We start from the raw sequence: 24,772 nt of genomic DNA on the forward strand, positions 1-24,772 counted from the left end.
CCCAACATTTTCAGCTTGAGGTAAGTGTAGTTGGGGATGGCCATGAACTTCATGTAGCATGGTCGCCCTAGGATGGCGTGGTAAGTTTCATGGAACCCCACCACTTTGAAAGCGAGAGTCTCCGTCCTATAGTTGGATGGACCCCCAAAGGTGACGGGTAGATCGATCTACCCAAGCGGCATGGCCTGCTTTCCAGGCACGATGCCATGAAAGGGTGCTCTGGTTGGCTAGATGCGCGCTCAGTCATTGCCCATAGCGTTGAGCGTCTCGGCGTACATGATGTTGAGGCCGCTGCCTCCATCCATCAGTACTTTAGTGAGCAGCTTTGTGCCGACGATTAGGTCGACCACAAGCGGGTATCTCCCTGGCTGTGGGATGCTCTCCGAATGATCGGTCCGATCGAAGGTTATAGCGGACTCTGACCACCAGAGGAAGGCAGACGTGGCTGGTTTGGTCGCATAGACCTCGCGACGCGTGATCTTCTGGCGGCGCTTGGAGTCGTAAGCCTCCAATCCTCCGAAGATCATGAGGTAGCCATCCGGTGTTGGAAAGCCATCGTCCTTCCCCTCGATGTTGTCCATGGTAGGGTCTAGGTCCTTCTCATGCTCCCATTTGTTGGAGCCTCCGGACAAGAACCACTTCATGAGGGCGCAGTCCTTGTACAAATGCTTGATGAGGAAGGCATGGTTTGTCCATGGCCCCTCGAGTAGTTTTTCGAAGTGGTTCGGTGTGCCCTCCATGGGCTTCTGACCACCCCTACGGTTAGCGGCAGCCATGAGAGAGCACTCGCATCGCTGCTTCTTGTTCTTCTTTTTGGTGGGACAGTTGGAGGCCCCTTCGCCAGCATCCTTGTCCCACCTCGCCTTGCCCTTGAGATGATCAAAGATCGCTCCGACCACTTCTTTGCCCGAGGCGTGGTTAGTGGTGATGTCAAGGAGTTCCTTGGTGGTTCATGGACCCTTGCGTCCTAGCTTATGAACCAAACATTCGCAGGTGGTCCCAGATAGGAAAGCCCCTATAACATCGACGTCAATGACGTTAGGTGGCTCTTGCACTACCGGGAGAAATGCCGATGTACCCACAAAGGGTCTCGTCGGTCTTCTGTCGGTAGTTTTTGAGGTCCCATGGATTCCTAGGGCGCTTGTATGTGCCCTGTAAGTTCCCCACGAAGATCTCCTTCAAGTCCACCCAACTCTAGATTCTGTTGGGCGGCTGGTGTTCCAACCATGTTCGTGCTGAATCGGTCAAGAATAGTGGAAGGTTCTGGATAATGAAGTCCTCATTATCCGCACCATCGGCTTAGCAGGCAAGCCGATAATCCTTGGGCCATAGTCCGAGGTTCATCTTCGTAGAGTACTTTGGGATGTTGGTTGGTGGCCGGTACCTTGGTGGGAAGGCAGCGTTGAGGATGTGTTGGCTGAAGGCCTGAGGCCCCGATAGGCTTGGGGTCAGGCTTCGGTCCTCACCGCTATTGTAGCATCCGCCATGACGAGGGTGATAGCCATGGCTAGCTCCCTCTCTCGGATCGTCATGGGTACACCTGCGAGCATCGAGGGTGTTGCGTGCGTCACGGTTGTGGCTGAGACGCTGATGCACCGGGACTGCGACGTGCTGCCCGCCGCTTTGTGGCGCCTGGTGGACCGACGTGTCCCTACTAGGATGCTCTAAGAGCGTGCGCTGGCTGGCGTTGAGCTCGCTTTGCTGAGAGAATGAGCTCTCGGCCTGCTGCGCCACCGCACGCTCTAGCAGCGTGCGAATCTCATGGTGGGCCTGACGATCCTCGGGCTTCATGGCCTCTGGAAGGCCATAGAGCAAGGCCATGGCGGCGGCGATGTTCTAGCTTGCCTGGGCGACACGAGGGAGGGCTTCATCATCTGCGATGATCCTTCGGTTCACGTCACGGGCCATGGTGCGTGCGTGCCCATCGTCTCCGCAGCACTCTATCTCTTGATCGAGCTCGGCGCATTCCTGCTTGAGCTGGAGTCACGCTTCCTTGATCTCTCGGTGTCGGGCTTTCAGCTGCTCCATTGGCATGCATGGTAGGGCTGCTCTATCCCTCTCGGCCTTATCGTTGAGGTCATTTGTTGGGGTAGCCTCCCCCTCATGGATGCTTTCGATGTGCCCCTCGGGGGTACCCATCATGAAACATTCATGAGAGGGGTGATGGCTTCCCCTGCTGGAGTCCGAGCTAGAGGGCGACTTTGGCTCCTCTGCTAGGAGGTCATGGAAAGATTCCATGATGTGTTCGATTACCCCCACGAATTCATCATTTATGGGAGGTGGAACCATGCGTTGTGCCACGAGGTGGCTAATGGTCGACACGACGTTGCGGAGATCGAACGGAAGCACTGTTGGATTATTCCGTATGAGGTGTTTTGAAGAGAGGGGTTCTCCTCCAGCGAGACATGCCATGTCATTGGCGTCAGAGAAGGTGAGGTGGCGCGGGTCCTCCCTAGATGGCTAGGGTCCCAGGGAGACACCGAGCTGGCGCTCAAGCCTCTCATAGTCGAGGCCGATGGAGGGGAGAGGTTGGATGGCGGCGTGAGCCAATGCCAACTCTCTTCCCACCGTGATGATGAAGTCCAGGTCACCGAAGCGCACGTGTGCGCCCGGGACCCAGCTGATTCCGTGGCTCACTACTAGAGAACAGACTTTAGAACGATGTCCCAATTTAGCATTAGCCTCGGCATTTTTTGCCCCCGGGACTAAAGGACCCTTTAGTCCCGGTTGGTAATACCAACCGAGGACTAAAGGTCCCTGCCCAACGGTCGTCCGCGGGGCAGGGATCTTTAGTCCCGGCTGGTATTACCAACCGGGACTAAAGGTTAACCTTTAGTCCCGGTTGGTAATACCAGCCGGGACTAAAGCTTTTAGTCCCGGTTTGGGTTATGCCCCTGGGAATAAAGATTAATATTTAGTCCCGGTTTGGACCCCTAACCGGGACTAATTATCCCGGCCTATAATTCTGCTCAATTCTTCCTCCCCGAGCCCGAGCCATTCCATTATTCAAACTCACTGCCTCTGTTCTTCAGCTTGCTGTTGTTCTTGCACTCTCCCCCTCCATTGGTGTTGCTCTTCGATTTTGGAGGTAACAAACTTAATCCTCTTATGTTTTATCAGTAGCTTATCTCATTTTGCGATGTAGATGCATGTGTAACTTTATATGTTGGACTTTATTATGATTTTATATGTCATTTTTAGCTCAAAATCACATGATGATTTGCATATATGTTTGGATAAACAAAAGTTAAATTAGTTCATCAAAATCACGCCTCGCTCATCCTTGCTGGAGCACGCGCCATTCTCGTCCCCGGTGGCTTACGTGATCTTAGAATTAATTTTTCCATGAAATGAAAAACTTAGAAAATTGTTAGAAAATTGTAGAAAATCCGTACTAGTTGAACTTGCGGACCGTGTTCATGTCGGCGAGCATGTTCTCTGCCGAGCGGTAACGGACGTCAAGGAGGAGCTTTGATTCTACGAGGGAGAGCGGCAACGGTCGTGGAAGACCGTGTTCCCTTTCTCGTAGAATCAGAGCTCTTCCTTGGCCAAGTACGGTGCCGTCCGGTGGAGAAATGCTCGTCGAGATGATCACGTAAGCAAGGTCAACTAGTACGGATGGTTATTTATTGAAACATGTTTTTGAGCTATAATTTGATGGATATTTGAAAATATGAAATTTACACTAGTTTGCAAAAATAAGTATAGAAAGTAGATGACAACTGTTACTGGATCCTCGGCCTCTCGTTCGGTTGCGAAACGACTGAGGCCAGAACTCCCTCTCATTATCTGCGGCAAGTGTAAGCAGAAGATTGTGATGGAGTACCGAGTCAAGAGACAGGGACCCAACAAGGGTCGTGTTTTCTACAAGTGCCCGGATCGCGATGTGAGTTTCTTACGCATTTTATAATTATGGCTAATTGACCTGCTTTTCTTGAATATTTTTGACTAAATATTTTTTGGCTTTAATTTCAGTGGGAGGGCAATGGATGCGATGGTTGGTACTGGGAGGAAGATTATGCTACATACGTGCAGAATTTGGGTGCGCTTGAGGTAGCGGATGCTGCTGATGAGGCAGTGAGCCAGCAGGAGAAGCTTATTGATATTCAACAGAAGAATGATTTGTCTGTTTTAGTTGCGTACGATCACAAAATAATTATGTTACTGAAGTGCATTGTAGTTTTAGTTTGTTTAGTGATAGTTGGGATTGCTTACGTTGTAGCCAGGCTTAGTTAATTAATCAACCGTGTGTGTGTCATTTATGTTGTGTAATAAAATACTTAATTATGTTCAAGGTTTTCATAATTTGTCGTGTAATACAGATTATGTCACGCCATTGGATGTACAATGCCGATCGTCGCTCCCAAGACTTTATAGAGGGCTTGCACTATTTCTTAGGTGTGGCCGAGGCAAATAAGCGGGATGGTTTCATATGCTGTCCATGTGCCCTATGTAAGAATTTAAAGGAATATTCAAGCTCAATGAGTCTTCATTCACATTTGCTTAAGTCAGGTTTCATGTCAAACTATATATGTTGGACTAAGCATGGAGAAAGCGGGGTCATGATGGAAGAAGGTGAAGGAGAAGATTTAGACATTGATGACATTATTGCTCAGTATGGTGCCTTTGATGATACTACAATGGGGGGAGATGAAGAAGAGGTAGCGGTAGAAGATGATCTCGGTGATGCTCTTGGCGATGCCATTCGTGATGCACAACAAGAATGGGAAAGTGAAAAAGAGAAAGTTAAGTTGGAGCGCATGCTTGAGGATCATAGGAAGTTGCTATACCCGATGGCCGAAGAGGGGCAAAAAAAGCTGGGTACAACACTGGAATTGCTACAGTGGAAGGCAAAGAATGGTGTATCCGATAAGGCATTTGGGAATTTATTAAACCTCATAAAGAAGATGCTTCTGAAGCCAAATGAATTGCCCACCACTACATACGAAGCAAAAAAGGTTGTCTGCCCTTTGGGATTAAAAATCCAGAAGATACATGCATGTCCTAATGACTGTATCCTCTACCATGGCAATGAATACGAGAATTTGGATGAATGCCCGGTATGTAAAGCATCGCGGTATAAGATCAGGCGCGATGATCCTGGTGACGTCGAGGGTGAACAACGTCCTAGAAAGAAAATCCCTGCCAAGGTTATGTGGTATGCTCCTATAATACCACGCTTAAAACGTTTGTTCAGAAATAAAGACCACGCAAAGTTGTTGCGGTGGTATAAAGAAGACCGTAAGGTAGACAATATGCTGAGACACCCAGCTGATGGGTCCCAGTGGAGAGCGATAGATAGAGAATTTTCAGAGTTTGCAAATGAGGTTAGAAACTTAAGGTTCGCCTTAAGTACAGATGGTATGAATCCTTTTGGACAGCAGAGCACTAGTCATAGCACTTGGCCAGTTACTCTATGTATCTACAACCTTCCTCCATGGTTATGCATGAAGCGGAAGTTCATTATGATGCCGATCCTCATCCAAGGTCCGAGGCAACCTGGCAACGATATTGATGTATATCTGAAGCCATTAGTTGAAGAACTTCTAGTTTTATGGAACAAACCAGGTGTACGTGTCTGGGATGAGTACAAACAAGAACACTTTGACCTACGAGCAATGTTGTTCGTAACCATCAATGATTGGCCTGCTTTAAGTAATCTTTCAGGTCAGACAAACAAAGGATATAATGCATGCACACATTGTTTTGATGACCTTGACAGTATATATTTGAAAAGATGTCGAAAGGTCGTGTACCTTGGCCATCGTCGATTCCTTCCTTTGAACCACCAAGTAAGAAAGAAAGGGAAGCATTTTAAAGGTAAGCCAGACCACCGGAAGAAGCCTCATAACCGAACCGGGGAAGATGTACTCGCAATGGTCAAGGATGTGAAAGTAGTATTTGGAAAGGGACAAGGCAGTGAATCTGTTCCCAAAGATGCTAATGGACATGCACCCATGTGGAAGAAGAAGTCCATCTTTTGGGAGCTACCCTATTGGCAAGTCCTAGAGGTCCGCAACGCAATCGACGTGATGCACCTGACAAAGAATCTTTGTGTGAACCTGTTAGGATTCATGGGTGTGTACGGGAAGCCAAAGGATTCACTTGAAGCACGCCAGGACTTGCAGTGCATGAAAGAACGAGACAACCTTCATCCAGAGAAGACAGGTGATGGACGTCATTACTTAAGTCCTGCTAGCTACACGCTTAGCAAAGAAGAGAGGGACAGCATGTTCGAATGTCTAAGCAGCATCAAGGTCCCATCGGGATTCTCCTCCAATATAAAGGGTATAATAAATGTGCCAGATAAAAAATTCCTAAACTTAAAGTCCCACGACTGCCACGTGCTTATGACGCAATTGCTTCCAGTTGCTTTAAGAGGAATTCTACCTCCACATGTACGTCTAGCCACCGTGAAGCTATGTGCATTTCTCAATGCAATTTCTCAGAAGGCAATCAATCCAGTGGAACTAGCTACTCTACAGAACGATGTGGTTCAATGTCTTGTCAGCTTTGAGTTGGTGTTCCCTCCATCCTTCTTTAATATCATGACACACATCCTAGTTCATTTGGTGAAGGAGATTAGTATTCTTGGACCTGTGTTCTTACATAACATGTTCCCCTTCGAGAGGTTTATGGGAGTCTTGAAGAAATATGTGAAAGTCCGTTCTAAGCCTGAAGGAAGCATCGCCCAGGGCTATGGAACAGAGGAGGTCATTGAGTTCTGTGTTGACTTTATTCCTGACATTGCTCCGATTGGCGTTCCCGAATCACGACATGAGGGGAGACTCAGTGGTAAAGGAACTTTAGGGAAGAAAACATATATTGGCATGGAAGACGATTATTTCAATAAAGCACACTACACAGTTCTTCAGAACTCGTCATTGGTGCATCCGTACATCGAGATACATAAGGAGTTCTTACGATCCAAGTTTCCAGGGAAGACTGAAGCTTGGATTAGGCGTCAGCACATGAAAAGTTTCAGTGGTTGGTTGCGAAAAGAATGTCAAGGCGATGACAATATTGATGAGCAACTGTATTTGTTGGCTAGGCAGCCATCGTGGCATATCCTCACGTACCAAGGGTACGAGATAAATGGGAATACATTTTACACAGTTGCCCAAGATAAAAGGAGCACCAATCAAAATAGTGGTGTTCGCATAGATGGCACAGATCCAAATGGGAATATACAAACATATTATGGCCGCATAGAAGAGATATGGGAACTAGACTACGCACCTAATTTTAAAGTCCCTTTGTTCCGGTGCCAATGGGTGAAGCTGACCGGAGGAGGGGTAACAGTCGACAAAGAGTATGGAATGACAACAGTGGACCTCAACAATATTGGATACAAAGAGGAACCATTCGTCCTTGCTGCCGATGTGAGTCAGGTGTTCTATGTGAAAGACATGTCTACAAAATCAAAGAGAGGAAAAAACGAAGACATCAACTCAATGATCAATGAGCCAAAGCGCCACATAATTCTTTCTGGGAAAATAAATATAGTAGGAATTGAAGACAAGTCAGACATGTCAGAAGATTACGAAAGAAATGTCCGAATTCCACCCTTCATAGTGAAGAAAGATCCAAGCATCATGTTAAATGATGAAGACACTCCATGGTTACGACAAGATCATAACCAAGGGTCATACGTCAAGAAGAAATTCACTGTTGTGCCCGCATGATACAACGATGCATGTTTAATATATTATGTTTTAGAGACGGATATTATGTAATATGTTTTCGGAACCCTAGATTGTCTAAAATTGAAAAGTTTTGAATACCAAGTTTGTTCATATCATCAATATCTACAATCCTTATATAGACCATTTTTTCATTTGAGAAAGCTTGAACAAAATGTAGTTCAATTTTCACAAGTGTGTGACATAGTTTTAGAAAGTCTATAAGAGATAAGGAAAATTGTGACTAGTGTTTGATAAAAATTTCTCAAATGGGAAAATGATCTATGTAACAATTGTAGATCTTGCTGAGATGATCAAACTTGGTATTCAGAGTTTTTTCATCTGAGGTCATTTAGTGTCTCATTTGAGCAAGTTTGACCAAGTCAAATTTGGTCAAATGAAAAAACAACACTTTGACCCTAGTATTATGGACTCTAAATGACTTCGAATTGAAAAGTTTTGAATACCAAGTTTGTTAAACTCAAAAAGATCTACAATTGTTGTTTTGGTCAACTTTCCATTTGAGAAAGTTTGGACGGTTCAAATTTATGATTTTTAAATTTCGACGCCTACAAACTAGTTTTCGGAACCCTAGATTGTCTAAAATTGAAAAGTTTTGAATACCAAGTTTGTTCATATCATCAATATCTACAATCCTTATATAGACCATTTTTTCATTTGAGAAAGCTTGAACAAAATGTAGTTCAATTTTCACAAGTGTGTGACATAGTTTTAGAAAGTCTATAAGAGATAAGGAAAATTGTGACTAGTGTTTGATAAAAATTTCTCAAATGGGAAAATGATCTATGTAACAATTGTAGATCTTGCTGAGATGATCAAACTTGGTATTCAGAGTTTTTTCATCTGAGGTCATTTAGTGTCTCATTTGAGCAAGTTTGACCAAGTCAAATTTGGTCAAATGAAAAAACAACACTTTGACCCTAGTATTATGGACTCTAAATGACTTCGAATTGAAAAGTTTTGAATACCAAGTTTGTTAAACTCAAAAAGATCTACAATTGTTGTTTTGGTCAACTTTCCATTTGAGAAAGTTTGGACGGTTCAAATTTATGATTTTTAAATTTCGACGCCTACAAACTAGTTTTCGGAACCCTAGATTGTCTAAAATTGAAAAGTTTTGAATACCAAGTTTGTTCATATCATCAATATCTACAATCCTTATATAGACCATTTTTTCATTTGAGAAAGCTTGAACAAAATGTAGTTCAATTTTCACAAGTGTGTGACATAGTTTTAGAAAGTCTATAAGAGATAAGGAAAATTGTGACTAGTGTTTGATAAAAATTTCTCAAATGGGAAAATGATCTATGTAACAATTGTAGATCTTGCTGAGATGATCAAACTTGGTATTCAGAGTTTTTTCATCTGAGGTCATTTAGTGTCTCATTTGAGCAAGTTTGACCAAGTCAAATTTGGTCAAATGAAAAAACAACACTTTGACCCTAGTATTATGGACTCTAAATGACTTCGAATTGAAAAGTTTTGAATACCAAGTTTGTTAAACTCAAAAAGATCTACAATTGTTGTTTTGGTCAACTTTCCATTTGAGAAAGTTTGGACGGTTCAAATTTATGATTTTTAAATTTCGACGCCTACAAACTAGTTTTCGGAACCCTAGATTGTCTAAAATTGAAAAGTTTTGAATACCAAGTTTGTTCATATCATCAATATCTACAATCCTTATATAGACCATTTTTTCATTTGAGAAAGCTTGAACAAAATGTAGTTCAATTTTCACAAGTGTGTGACATAGTTTTAGAAAGTCTATAAGAGATAAGGAAAATTGTGACTAGTGTTTGATAAAAATTTCTCAAATGGGAAAATGATCTATGTAACAATTGTAGATCTTGCTGAGATGATCAAACTTGGTATTCAGAGTTTTTTCATCTGAGGTCATTTAGTGTCTCATTTGAGCAAGTTTGACCAAGTCAAATTTGGTCAAATGAAAAAACAACACTTTGACCCTAGTATTATGGACTCTAAATGACTTCGAATTGAAAAGTTTTGAATACCAAGTTTGTTAAACTCAAAAAGATCTACAATTGTTGTTTTGGTCAACTTTCCATTTGAGAAAGTTTGGACGGTTCAAATTTATGATTTTTAAATTTCGACGCCTACAAACTAGTTTTCGGAACCCTAGATTGTCTAAAATTGAAAAGTTTTGAATACCAAGTTTGTTCATATCATCAATATCTACAATCCTTATATAGACCATTTTTTCATTTGAGAAAGCTTGAACAAAATGTAGTTCAATTTTCACAAGTGTGTGACATAGTTTTAGAAAGTCTATAAGAGATAAGGAAAATTGTGACTAGTGTTTGATAAAAATTTCTCAAATGGGAAAATGATCTATGTAACAATTGTAGATCTTGCTGAGATGATCAAACTTGGTATTCAGAGTTTTTTCATCTGAGGTCATTTAGTGTCTCATTTGAGCAAGTTTGACCAAGTCAAATTTGGTCAAATGAAAAAACAACACTTTGACCCTAGTATTATGGACTCTAAATGACTTCGAATTGAAAAGTTTTGAATACCAAGTTTGTTAAACTCAAAAAGATCTACAATTGTTGTTTTGGTCAACTTTCCATTTGAGAAAGTTTGGACGGTTCAAATTTATGATTTTTAAATTTCGACGCCTACAAACTAGTTTTCGGAACCCTAGATTGTCTAAAATTGAAAAGTTTTGAATACCAAGTTTGTTCATATCATCAATATCTACAATCCTTATATAGACCATTTTTTCATTTGAGAAAGCTTGAACAAAATGTAGTTCAATTTTCACAAGTGTGTGACATAGTTTTAGAAAGTCTATAAGAGATAAGGAAAATTGTGACTAGTGTTTGATAAAAATTTCTCAAATGGGAAAATGATCTATGTAACAATTGTAGATCTTGCTGAGATGATCAAACTTGGTATTCAGAGTTTTTTCATCTGAGGTCATTTAGTGTCTCATTTGAGCAAGTTTGACCAAGTCAAATTTGGTCAAATGAAAAAACAACACTTTGACCCTAGTATTATGGACTCTAAATGACTTCGAATTGAAAAGTTTTGAATACCAAGTTTGTTAATTTTGGTCGAATTGAAAAAACAACAATCCTTATATAGGCCATTTTTTCATTTGAAAAAGTTGTACAACAAAAAATACTATATTTTCTTTATTTTTATAGGTTTAACAAAAATTTCCTGTCAATTTTGGTCAAAAACCGAGAAAAAATTGAAACATTGACGTTACAATAATGTGATAATAAATTTCCTATCGAATAATATTAGTTTTATTAATTTTAAGTTACAAATATATTTTTGCATTAACAAAATACTTAGTATTAGTAACATTTATATTCTATATTCATAAAAGAAATTAAAAACTATAGGTTACAAAATTTTCCTATTTACAATAAATAATTAGTTAATCAATAGAATTTTTTAAAATAAATATTGCAAAGTATTGAAGTTGCTATGGAATTAATTGATTAACCTAGTATTAAACAAAATCAAAATCCCAGGTCTTTCCAATTACGCTGGCGGGTTGCCAAAATTTTCGGTGCCTTCAGTCCCGGCCCAGACCAAGAACCGGGACTAAAGGGTGAGCGGCAATTTCGGTGCCCGCCCAAAATACTTTTAGTCCCGGCTAGTAACACCAACCGGGACTAAAAACCCTTTAGTCCCGGCTTGTAAGGCGAGCCGGGACTAAAGGGTTGGGCCTTTAGTCCCGGCTGGTAATACAAGCCGGGACTAAAGGGTTTTTAGTCCCGGTTGGTGTTACTAGCCGGGACTAAAGGGTCCCGGCCTATATATATCGAACGGTTTCATCTTCTACCTTTCGATCTACACGTCGATCATCGCCGCCGCCACCGCCATCTTCGATCTCGCCTCCGTCGCCCCAGCCCCGCCCGGCCGTACATCGAGCTCGTCTCTGCCGCGCCGCCGTCGTCTTCTACCCCCGCCCGGCCGCGCCATCCGCCCGGCCCCGTCTCTGCCCGCACCCGAGCCCCCTCCGTCGACCGCTTCCCGCGCGCCCGGCGGCCTCGTCGTCGAGCCCCGCCGTCTCCGCCGCCGTACGTCGTCCTCGCGCGATCGAGGTGCTCAGCTCGGCCCCGCGCGTGGCCGGCCAGCACGCCCTGCCGGCCCGCGCCATCCGCCTCGATCCACAGCCTGCTAGAGCTTAGCTTGCTCTCGGCCGGCCAATATATATTAGATTAAAATGTTAGATTTAATTAGTAGTTTTTGATATATGTTAGATTTAAATGTATTAAAATTTAATTAGTACTTTATTTAGATAGTTTTTTAGATAGTTTTTTATTATAGTATTTGATATATGTTAGATTAAAATGTATTAAATTTTAATTAGTACTTATTTAGATAGTTTTTTTAGATAGTTTTTTATTATAGTTTTTGATATATGTTAGATTAAAATGTATTATCTATTACTAGTTTATCTAATTTCATGTTAGATTTATTTAATTGGATTTAGTAATTATATATTCTATCTCTCTATATATATATATCTAGAGAGAGATTCTATATGTATACATATGGTACTTAATTAATTATTTCTATATGTATATATACATGTACTTATTTTCATGTGTTGAGAGAGAGAGAAAATTGTATCTAGAGAGACATTCTATGTGTTATCACATGCATATCTAGAGATATAGACATATGCACTTATTTCTATGTGTTGAGAGAGAGAGAAAATATATTGTATCATTCTATGTGTATATATATACATGTACTTATTTCCATGTTTTTGGATCGAAAGTGTTTTTGATTCGATTCCAAAGCCTATACCTTATTATTGTTTATCCTTATGAAATATTATGTGTTATTATATTTAATTGGATTTAGTAATTCTATATGTGTTATCACATGTACTTATGTTATGTACCATAATAATTCTATCTATGTGTTATCTTGAAGATACAAATGGCTGCTCCGGATGATAACTTGAGTGATGACATAATGGCGGATATTATCAACGCCGGCACCAATGTGGATGTAGATGACACGAGTCAGTACTTTGCTGATTATGAGGATATCCTGAATATGCCGGTGGTTGAAGATCAACAAATTGTCGCGCAAGAAAATACTGGCGAGGTATATTCGATTATCTATCATCTCTTATAGATGCATGCGTACGTATATTTGTTGTTAATCGTTGTGTTTCTACTCATGTAGCCGGTCTCTGGATCTACATCAACCACCGACAAAAGTAGGAAAGTCCGAGGGCCAAAAAAGCCATTAGAGGGCCGTTTCATAATATCAGAATTCGACACCGACACCGGCAAACCATTGGGACCACATGCTCAGACATATGTCAATCAATGTGGGTTCATTGTAAGGGATAGGATCCCAGTTAGTGCTCGTGAATGGAAGCAGAAGATATCCGCTCCTAATGTTAGTTTTGTATCTGATCGTGATAAGAACCTAGCTTGGAGAGATATCACTCAGCATTTCACATTACAAGCAGATGATGCTTTGAAGGAGCTAGTGAGGGATTGGACAATGAAGAAGATGGCAACATTGTTCCAGAGTTGGAAGAAGACATTGTATAAAAAGTTTATCTTGAAGAATGCTACGCCGAATTTCAATGCTAAGGCGTTTGTCAAGTTGGAGTCCCATTGGGATGCCTTCGTAGAATACAAGACATCTCAAGACAGTGAGGAACGTGTGATGAGGAATCGGCAGAATGCCCGACAGAAGCAATACCATCATCGCATGGGATCAGGTGGTTATAGGAGTGCTATTCCCAAGTGGCAGAACCTAGAAGCAGAGATTACTGCCAAGGGAATCATACCTGAAACAATAGAAAAGAACTGGCCTCAACGCGCGAAGAATTGGTTCTACGCTCATGGGGGAAGCCTAGACCCAGACACTGGCAAGCTAATTTTCGGCCAAAAAATTGAGAGAGCAACACAGAGACTAGCTCGTGCTAGGGAAGAAGCTGATAGTGGTGTTTTCAAGCCCAACAGAGAGAAGGATGAATTGACATATGCCCTAGAGAATCCCGAACACGGTGGTCGAACAAGAGGCTATGGGGCGGTTCCGTGGCTACACGCATTCCCAGCAGACAAGGATACCTACAGAAGCCGCCAGAGAAAGAAGGATGAGGAGGCAGAACGAATTCGTGCATTGGAGCAATTTGTTGATGAGTCACGACAAGCATTGCTTGAATCACGTGAACGAGAAAAATCTCTTGAGGCAAGAATGCAGGAGGAGATCAAGAGGCAAGTGCAGCTAGCAATGAGTCAAATGCAATCGCAATCAACGCCGGGAGTCACCATTAGCCCCGTTGGTCAGATGAAAAGCAGTTGTGCTTCTACGGAGCTGCCAGTTATTCAAGACGACGCTGGGTTGCGCTTCCCTGTTGATGACATTACCGAGCCTCTAACAAAATGTGAGCTGCACATTCCAGATGGTAATGCATCAATCATGGTGGCTGTCGGGGTTGTATCTCCAATAGACCGAACGAAGACACCAAGAATCCATGGGTCAGTTATTCAACCTGGATATGCTAGCGTCTCGGTCGATAGAGTGCTCAAAGGTTACAGCAATGTTCCTCTTGACATTGAAGGCGGTGATGGGGAGAAGACACTAGGAGAAACAGAGAAGACATTTATTCAATGGCGCAAACGCTTCATCATCATTCCTGGGGCGCCACCGCTTCCCCTACCTCACCCTAGGTACGAATGAAAGTGAATGAAATATTATTTTCCATTAATTTTCTATTGGCTTCAAAAATAATTGACACACAAATTGTTTTTATAGCAGGGTCTCTCCCCAGCCTAGCCTAATCATTCATTCCCCATCTCATCACAGCGTCGCGGGGGGCGAGACGACTTCATCCCCACGGCGATCGCCAACTCCTACACCGGCCCCATCGCCTCCACAACGATCTCCAACTCCTACACCGGCCCCATCGCCTCCACAACGATCTCCAACTCCTACACCGGCCCCACCGCCTCCACAACGATCTCCAACGTCTCCACGCCGGTCTCCACCAACACTGGCCTCATCGCCTCCACGCCGATCTCCAACACCGCCCCCACCCCCTCCACAGCGACGCACTACAAAGACGTCTAAGGTCCCGGCGGCAAAGAAGACCCCAAGAAAAAGAGTTATTTCTCAAGAAATACTTCCTGAAAAGACTGATGAGCAAATAGCAGCTGAAGAAGACAAAAAAGTAAAAGATTTTTTTATAGATATCAAAAACAAGAGTCAAGCAAAGCTTAAGGAGAAGCCGTACTTTTACATACCACGAGATGTGCTGAGGCAGAAGGTCGATGCTCACAAGAAAAAGATGATTGAACTTCGTAAGCCTTCGCCACTATCAGACTATGACCGCTCCCTCGTGAAGTCACATGATGCAGATAAGAAAAGGAAAAGAGCATCAGGGAAGGATGTCCCACAGCTCGGACAACAGAAGCAACCAATGCAAAATCTTGTTGTTGCTAATGAATATGGTTCCAACATAGAAGTCTATCGACCAGACAACTCTGGAGAAGTGTCGGTTCAAGCCCTTAATGCTTTTTTTAAAGATACTGGTTTAACCTTGGATCAATTGACGGGCAAAGCTCCAATCCAGAACCTGGAAGTTGATACCTGGAAGACTTATAAATATGGCAAAAGTCTATACAACCCTGCGGCTCTGAATGAATTGGGTACGCAAATGTACTTGCTCAACAAGTGGTACATGCAGGCGTGTGGCAGGGGTGAGCAGTGGATCTTTGTCAGATTTAGAGACCATCATTACTTCCGTGGCGATGACATCTTACATATTAGTTTCGAAGAATTGCATCAACTATTCCACTTGGACGCTCTGGACAAATCAATCATGAGCTCCTTTTGTTTGTAAGTGATTCTTACTTTTATTTAATAAACTCACTTCCATGCGTACGTGTATATAATTATCCTCACATGTAACTTATATTTATATATAGATTCCAGATGTCAGAGCTCCAAAGAATACAAGACACCAGTGTTGGCTTCATTGATCCTTATATCGTATTCAAAACCGATATTATTGTCAAGGACCACTGGGTATCTGAAGCACAGACGAATATCATGAAGTTCTTCGTGAAGCAGCACGACAAGACAACAATACTTTTCCCGTACAACTTTGAGTAAGTGTTAATAATAATGTAGTCTACACATTTTATGTAATATCAATACAACTTATATGCATGTACGTGTGTGTATAAACCAATGCAGTTTTCACTGGATACTCATTGTCATTGAGTTAAACTCAAGTCGGTTACTAATCTTTGACTCGTTGAGAAAAGAACGGGCACTATACCAAGATATGATAGACATTATCCAGGGGTAATTTCGATCTCTCGCGCACAACTATTATTGAATAGACTTTGCCATAATTTATTAACGATCGTACATTATTGGTCGCACAGGGTTTGGAAAGAGTTTATTCGGCAACATCGCAAGGATTGCAAGGCACCACTTAATGTAGTTGAAATACCAGTAAGTTGTACTATATACACTTCCCCACGTGTTTAATTACTATATCGTACTTCAATTTACGTGTGAGATGATGAGAATAATCTTCTTCTCGTACAGTGGTGTTTGCGGCAGGAACCAGGTAATAACTTGTGTGGATACTACGTTTGTGAATTTATCACTGCGCACATAAGAAGAACTCCTGAAGATGTCCTCAGAGTACGTATATATCAATTTTTATTTATTTTTAAATGAATATATATACATATATGTGTATTAATACTTTTCCTTTTATTTCAAATGCAAGACTGAATGGTTGAAACGAAGGGTCATGCAAAAAGACCATCTGAAAGCAGTTCAAGAGTCAATAGCAGGATATCTTCTAGAAAAAGTGCTAAATCCCAACGGCGAGTTCTACTTTGATCTTAAGGAATAAATGATGTAAATTAAATGTTTATTGATATCGTTATTTTCGAGAACAAGATTATGAAAGTGTTGTATATATACATATATATATATATATATCTATAATATATATAGTTTCATACTTTATTCGAATATAATAATGCTCAAGATGAGAATTAGATGTAATTATATGCATGCGTGTATTTATATTAGCAACGTAGAATACGTACATAAAAACATATTATATATTAAACAAATACGTGTAACTGAACTGAAAACAAATTAAACAAAAAAAAAAGAAAAAGAAAAGGAACCTTTAGTCCCGGTTGGGGTTACCAACCGGGACTAAAGGGTGAACCATTAGTCCCGGTTGGTAACCCCAACCGGGACTAAAGGGTGCGCCAGGTTCGCTCGGCTGGAGGGCCTTTAGTCCCGGTTGGTGTTACCAACCGGGACTAAAGGTCCCTCTTTAATCCCGGCTCGATGACCCGGGACTGAAGGTTCCACCTTTAGTCCCGGGATCGTTGTCCCGGCGCGGTAACCGGGACTAAAGGCTGTTACCGCCCGGGACAACAGGTCCATTCTGTAGTAGTGGCTAGCCATCCATGGCCTGATGTTAATGTCGGAACGCGCAAAGATTCCCTACCTAACATGCCAACTATCATTGTTTCGAGTAAACACCAATGAGTAAATTTGTTTATTGCGCGTCTGGCCTAGATGGTGTGCTAAAAAAGACACAAGGTTTATACTGGTTCGGGCAGAATGTCCCTATGTCCAGTTTGTGGCTGCTACTCGTGTTATTAGCACTAAAAAGTTCATAGTAGGGGTTACAAACGGGCGAGAGAGGGACATGCCCTAAGTCTCTGATGAAAAGGTCGAATGGATGCTGAGAGCTTGGTTGCTGCTTAGCTGTGTGTGATGTGATGTGTGGTGCCTTGAATCGATCCATCCCCTTAGTGGGGTGCCCTGCCTTCCCTATTATAGACCAAGGGGAAGCGGGATTACATATGGGAGAAAGAAGAGAAACCAGAGCAAAATGAGGTCCTTTAAAGATGCTGGGTTTTCCTTTTCCTCTAAGCGAGCCCCGCTGACATGGTAGATGGTGCCAGGGATAGCTCCATGCTGGGTGCATGTTCACTGATCCTGATAGGGACACATTGGGCGTCTGTCCACTGATGATGCCATGTTCTGGCTTTGTCAGCAAGTGGTCACGTCCCATCCCGCCCTGGCGGGCAACGCGATAGACCAGGGTGCTGATCCATGACCCAATGGGGAGCAGACGTGTGGCACAACTACCTAATCTAAGGCCTCCCAGGAGTGCTTGTCTTCCATTAGACACTAAGCACCCAAAGGAGAACACTAAATTACTCGGTTCCGTCGAGCACACCCCAGGGGAGAACCCGAAAATCCACATTTTTCATCAGGATCACAAGTGAGAGAATAAAGCTTACATCATTCTTAACCATTTCTTACATCACTTTACATGTACATCCGAGTATAACATTTATTATTATAACAGCGGAATGTAATCATATTATCAGAGTTATGAACAGTTTCATGTAACAGCGGAATGTAAACATGTGATCAGAATTACAGCGGAATAATTATCTATTCATGGCATGGTGAAACATTGATATGTGAACTATGACAACAGATTATAAAACTTTCCTTTATAAAACATTTGGTGAGAGTTATAAATAAAAACTATGATCGCAGCATAAAGGAAATCCTCTCTGAGCCCACCAGGAGGGATCCACACACAAAGGTCATCTCTAGCCTTCACCTATCACCTGCAATAGGGGGAATAAAACTCTGAGTACTCAATTGTACTCAGCAAGACTTACCCGACAGGAGGAAAGAAAAGACTCCAAGGATATGCAAGGCTATCTGGCTTGTGGGTTTATTGCATTTGCATGAAGCATTACTGCATCCTTATATTTGATTTTTATTAATAGCCACATTGTTTCATTAACTAACCATTCTATGTAAGCACCTGTGCTACTTTCAAGCAGGTGGTAAGCAATCAGATTTCCTTTTTCCATCTTCCATCTCTCATTTTTTAGTTGTTACTACGATGCTAAACCATAGACAAGCCATACCGGATCACCCGGCGATTCGCGAATCAATGCCCCAGCTAGGTATCCCAAAAACACACGCCCCGCTTGTACCCAAGGCACAAGCAGGACCAACTCATCACCCTCCTATCCTAAGGTCCTAGGTCCCCGTCCAAACTAGGACTCCAAGCCCCCACCCATGAATCCCAGACTCAGTGCGGTGCAAGGACTTCCTCCACCAAAAAGAAACCCTGATAGTTGGTCCGGAAAGAGCCAGAACCCATGACAAGAGAGCAACAAGTCTTCCAAGCGCCCATACCCAAGTATGTGCTTGGGATAATAAGTCTGTGACTTGCCAAGAGCCTTATGCAACGACCGGTCCTTAACCGACACAGACAGGGAAAGCAGTGTAACCAAGCCATGCACTGCATCCACGGCGACACAACCTCTTACACCCACCAATACCCTAACCATATCCCTGTCCGGTCACCATTTTTCCTTTCCACCATTTATATTTTCCAAGTGATAATAATCCAATAATATATTTCCTATCTCTCGTGAGTGACAGCCATCACTCAACTTGTACCGGAGTCCTATAGCATAGCAATCTACATGATCCTATCATACTGTAAGACTCATAGGATAAAGATATATATGCAAGTGGGTTTCAACGAACTCCTTAGAACTTAATGCACAAATATAATTTAAACTACTGAAGGGTAGGGGTTATGCACCGAGGCTTGCCTGGGTAAGATATATATTAAAAGTTAGTATCTGCATCTTCAGATCATCCACCATCAACTGCATAGAAAGCCCATTGTATCATCTTCTGGAGAGAATACCATTACACCATCTACAGATTCCCACTCATCCTTCACTTGATCCATTGATCCATCATCGTACCTATATGATATGCATTGATGCAAATGCATAGATGTAAATAATAAACGACCGCCAAAACACTTAGAAATCCGATCACGCCTCACAAGCTAAGGAGATAACTCTAACGTTGGTCTACGTATCCATGTTGTCGAATAAGGCGTTATGTCCCAACAATTATTTTAGTTACATAAACCCGAGTTGGGCTTGCGGGGTACTATCGCAAGTTTGTCAAGGATTTTGGCGCCATAGCAGCACCCCTGATGGGCCTATTGAAGAAGGAGGGGTTCACCTGGAATGAGGCAGCGGCTGCAGCCTTCGTCGCCCTCAAGACGGCCATCACTACAGCACCGGTACTGGCCCTACCCGACTTCGAGTAGCCGTTCATCATGGAGTGCGACGCTTCAACACATGGCTTTGGGGCCATTCTTCTTCAAGATCAGCACCCATCGCCTTCTTTAGCCGCCCTGCTACCCCTCGACATCAATCCTTGGTGGCATATGAGCGGGAGCTGATTGGATTGGTGCTGGCCATCCGCCACTAGAGGCCATACCTAGTACGTACTGACCATTTCAGCCTCAAATTTCTTTTGGATCAGCGGCTGGCCACCATTCCCCAGCACCATTGGGTGGGCAAGCTGCTGGGCTTCAACTTCTTCGTGGAATACAAGGCGGGCAGCACCAATATGGTAGCCGATGCCCTGTCCTGCTGTGACATGGAGGAGGCAGCGATCTTGGGGCTATCGGGGCCGCGCTTTTACTTCATCGAGCGCCTACGACAAGCTAATATTTAGGACTATGCGCTGGTCGCCATCAAGGAGGAGATCAGTTTCTCCTAGCGCACGGCTCCCTGGTCCCTTGTCGACGGGCTGGTCGCGTTCTAGGGGCACCTCTACATCCCGCCTGGCGTCCCCCTCCTCCAGAAACTCCTCGCTGCCATTCACGATGACGGCCACGAAGGAGTCCAACGCACACTCCAACGCCTCCACCGCGACTTCCACTCGCCGAACCTACGTGCCATGGTCCAGGACTATGTGCGCGCGTGCGCCACCTGTCAACGCTACAAGTCCAAGCACCTACACCCAGCATGCCTTCTTCTTCCCCTGCCTATGCCAACAGCAGTTTGGGTGGACATCGGGATGGATTTCATCGAAGCTTTGCCGCGCGTGGGCGGCAAATCCGTCATCCTCACCATTGTTGATTAGTTCAGCAAATAATGCCACTTTATTCCGCTGGCCCATCCTTACTCCGCGGAGTCCATGGCGTAGGCTTTCTTCTCTGACATCGTGCGCCTGCACGGTATCCCGCAGTCCATTATCTCGGACAGGGACCCCATGTTCACCTCCATCTTCTGGAAAGAGCTGCTGTGCCTCGCCGGAGTCAAGCTACACATGACGACGGCATTCCACCCGTAGTCTGATGGCCAGATAGAGGCAGCCAACAAGGTGATCATCATGTATTTACGCTGCCTAACTGGCGATCGCCCCCGTTAGTGGCTGCGCTGGCTGCCATGGGTGGAATACATCTATAACACCGCTTTTCAGTCCGCGCTCAAGACGACGCCATTTCAGCTCGTCTACGGCCATGAGCCATCCCTCCATCCGCTCCTATGAGCCTGATGAAACTAGGGTGGCTGCGGTGGCCAAGACCATGGCTGAATGCAATGAAATACTGGCAGATTCCCGGGCCGGCTGGAGCAAGCTCAGGACGTCTACAAGCGGTTCTACGACAAGCATCACCGCGACGTTCACTACAGCGTGGGTGATTGGGTCTGGCTTCGTCTCCGCCATCGCGCCCCGGCCTCCCTCCATGGCGTCACCAAAGGGAAGCTGCGACCCCGATGCTATGGGTCGTACCACATCTCTGACATCATCAACGACGTCGCCTACCGCCTCGAGCCCCCTCCCCGCGCCTGGCTACACGATGTCTTCTACGTCCGGCTCCTGAAGAAGTTCGTGGGTACTCCCCCGGCCACCCCCCCCCGGCTCTGCCTCCTATGCATCATGGCGCCACACTGCCGGTTCCAGAGCATGCCTCACGATCCAGGCTGGCCCGAGGCGTCCGCCAAGTCCTGATCCATTGGCAAGGCGAGCCCTCGGCCTCCACTACCTAGGAGGACATTGACAGCTTCACCGAGCGTTACCTAAGCTTCCAGCTCGAGGACGAGCTGCTCATCGAGGGGGGGGGGGAGAGATGTCATGTGGGGTCGACAGTACAGCCGCCGGCCTCGAACACAAGGTGCAGCCTGGGCAGTCCCCAAGGGGACGCATGTCCTGGAAGAACCCAAAGAGGTTTAGGCGGCTGGAGGGGCTGTAGTCTCTAAGGCAATTAAGTAGAAATTGAAGAGATTAAGGAATTAATTAGCCAGCTAGCAGTTAATGGCTGGCGCAAGTAGCAATGGAGCAGAGCTCCTATATGTACCCCTATACTCGTTGAAGGAAGTAAGAAAGAAGTTATTCCCTAATCTTCCCCTTTCTCTACTATTCTTAATCTCACATCCTGTTGGGGTAGTCAGGCAAAAACCCTGACACCTCCATTACCTGGTTCGAGTTATGAGCTGAGAAGTCAGGGGCCTCCAACTCTAGGCGCCCAGGTCCTTAACACCAACATTGACTCCTTAAAGGTGAGACTGACAGACGAAGATCTGAAAGAAATCGGGAGCCACATACGTGAAGAAGATGTGGCTGGTGGAAGACATTTCACTTCATCTGCACTTGCCTCCTGGAAGTATGCTGATACACCAAAGAAACAGAGCTAAAACTACATCAAAGCAACAAAGATGCATGCGGTTGGTGTGGCACTCTCCCTGCAGATGTGATCAGTAACATTGTGGATGTGTCTTCGTGAATGGTCTGTGCTAAATAATGTATGAGAAAGAACAATGAAGTCATTGGATGTACGAGCAGGAATTTGATTTGCTGTGTACTTGTATGAAGCTAAGACTCGAGTGTATAGTTTGCTCATGGTTGTATGTTGTCGCATGAATTGTGTAAACCTACCATAAAGTTAGAGTAATGCGTGCGAGCTCAATCAGCATCTAGGCAGAAAAATATGCCACCATCTTTAGTACAGTACATATGTATTCTCACTTTTAATCGGCATTAGGACATGAGAAGGCGAAAGAAGGAAAAACCAAAAACAATTTTGCTGAGACCGCGCCAAGAAATGTGAAATATGTTGTGGTATCTTACGGATGCAAGAGTTTTACTTTAGGTCTCACTTGACCACAAGAATCGTGCAGAAATTTTATACGAATCAGTTTAATTTTACAAGAGTTATAGGAATTAGTTTAGTTTCATTGGAAAAATGTAAGATTAAGAAAACTTTCAATTTCACAAGAAAAACACAGAATCGGGAAACTTTTCTAGATTTCAAAGGGGGCCTTGGATGACCTGTTCGCTTGGCTAATAAGATATGGCTGAAAGTACTGTTGGCTAATTTGTCGTGAGAAAAAAATATTGTTCGTTGGCTGAAAAAATACGGCTTATAAGCCAAGCGAACAGAGCGTTAGAAAAGGGAATGCTGAAGCTTCTACATTGCTTCTACCCGTTGACGAATTCACCATCAAATTGAAGTACAGAATCATGGTTCTGATTTCTAGAGAGGATGAAAGGTGGGTTCGTTTTTGCTAGTACCAAACTATTCGTTTGGTTTAATCTGCATCACTCTTTAGCGCCCATGAGAAAACCATGTGATAGGATCCTTATCCTGCCGCGGCTATGAAGAGTGTAGGGATAGGAGATTGGAGGGCGAGGGCGAGGTTGACGGCGTTGGGGCGCCGTGGCTTGAGCAGGGATGCAGCCGTGGCTGCCCTAGGCGTGCTCGAGGAGGAGGAGAACGTGGGGGAGGCTGAGTCACGGTAGATGGCCCTTGATGCCAGGCAACAATATTTGCCTTGCTTGACTAATTTCCAAAGGGTCCATATATATACACACACACTCAGCGTTTACAAGCAACTCAATCTTATAGATCCTATAATTAAGGAAATAAGAATAATCTATGTTGAAATTTGATTTATGCTGAAATGTTATGAGAGAAAAACAATATTCTATAATTGAAAAACAATAAATATAGCCATGTATGTGGGAGCATTCAACGGTTGAATAGTTGAATTTGTACGTTTACTGTTCAACTGTTGAATGCTCCCACATACATGGCTATATTTATCAGCAGAGTTGCAGCTCATTCTATTCCAAAATAGAATTACATGATGTGCATTCTTTTCTTGATTACCTGATATTTGCATCAAGTACTTTTGGGTTTCATTTTACCCTAATGTGCCTTGAATAATTTTTAACCTGACTAATTTCATATTTTTTAAGCTCCTATGCTATATCTGCTAGGAGTACGTACCTCCTTGCCAGTATATATGAAAGAAGAATTGGTGTAAATAAAAGTATATATGTGTGCTGCCTGTATTCCACATGAACCAGCATGACAAGTTGTTTTATATCCAGATGTTCCTCGCTGGATTGGTTAAATGGAGCTTGTCCAGCACATTTCAGAATTGTAATTTGTATTTTTGCAGGGTTTTTTTTGGATGATTTCTTTTGTTGTTTTGAGATGAATTTTTTGGTCCACCTTTCTATTTTCTATTTTTTTTATTTTAGAGATAATTTTTAGATTGGTCATGCTCTTTTTATGATTTTAATTCGACCGTTAGAGATGAATGGATGAATCATAGATAGTTGGTGCTCTTAGTTCACAAGTCTTATGTCAAATATGTGTGCTTCTGTATGTATATAAATTTTGCTTGAAGCTCTGTACAGTGCTACAGTAGTAAAACAAGATTTTTGACAGGTAAATCAACAACGATAGGTAAAAGATGTTAATCACTTGACGTGATGTATAATACAGCATCAGTGTAACACCCTAGGTGTTTGGCTTCCACATTTGCACTTGCATTCCATAAACATGAGCATCATTCATCCATTCATGAGTTTGGAATTGTCTGAAACATGCTTTTGAAACATTGCAACATATTGTTACATTCTATGTGTGATTGTTTTAGGAAATGCATAGTGTGTAACACTCAAGTGCAACATGTGCAACACACTTTAGTGAAACAAGGTTAGCTAGTACAATGCCACAAACTCATGAAACACATGAAACATGGTTTTGAAACAGAAGTAACAAAGTCACTTGTTTTCCTTGTTTCAATACATGTGATGCTTGATTTTGGTGTGACCAATGTGTGGTGTGGCTAATTATCCTCTTAAGCAACTTAGTTATACTTAGAATGTCATTAGGAACAATGCTCATGTTGATCATTTTGCCTAAT

At 43.3% G+C, this 24,772-nt stretch overlaps 1 protein-coding gene across 1 annotated transcript; it reads left to right on the top strand.

Moving 5' to 3' along the window:
* Positions 1-19,755: 19,755 nt before the first annotated feature.
* On the top strand, positions 19,756-21,566 carry LOC136454811 (uncharacterized). Its single transcript, XM_066455083.1, has 4 exons — positions 19,756-19,845; positions 20,091-20,180; positions 20,802-20,902; positions 21,170-21,566. The coding sequence occupies exons 1-4, from the start codon at positions 19,756-19,758 to the stop codon at positions 21,564-21,566; spliced, it is 678 nt and encodes a 225-aa protein (XP_066311180.1).
* The last annotated feature ends 3,206 nt before the right edge of the window (positions 21,567-24,772 follow it).

This window comes from Miscanthus floridulus, chromosome 5 (genome assembly GCF_019320115.1).
Source record: "Miscanthus floridulus cultivar M001 chromosome 5, ASM1932011v1, whole genome shotgun sequence".
Taxonomy (NCBI): Eukaryota; Viridiplantae; Streptophyta; class Magnoliopsida; order Poales; family Poaceae; genus Miscanthus; species Miscanthus floridulus.

What these genes read in the sequence shown, in the direction of transcription:
- LOC136454811 (XM_066455083.1), top strand. Translation starts at nt 19,756, where the DNA reads ATGGGCCTATTGAAGAAGGAGGGGTTCACCTGGAATGAGGCAGCGGCT. An exon ending in CGGCCATCACTACAGCACCG is followed by an intron (nt 19,846 to 20,090) that starts GTACTGGCCCTA and finishes CTTTTGGATCAG; the next exon opens with CGGCTGGCCACCATTCCCCA. An exon ending in AGGCGGGCAGCACCAATATG is followed by an intron (nt 20,181 to 20,801) that starts GTAGCCGATGCC and finishes GGTATCCCGCAG; the next exon opens with TCCATTATCTCGGACAGGGA.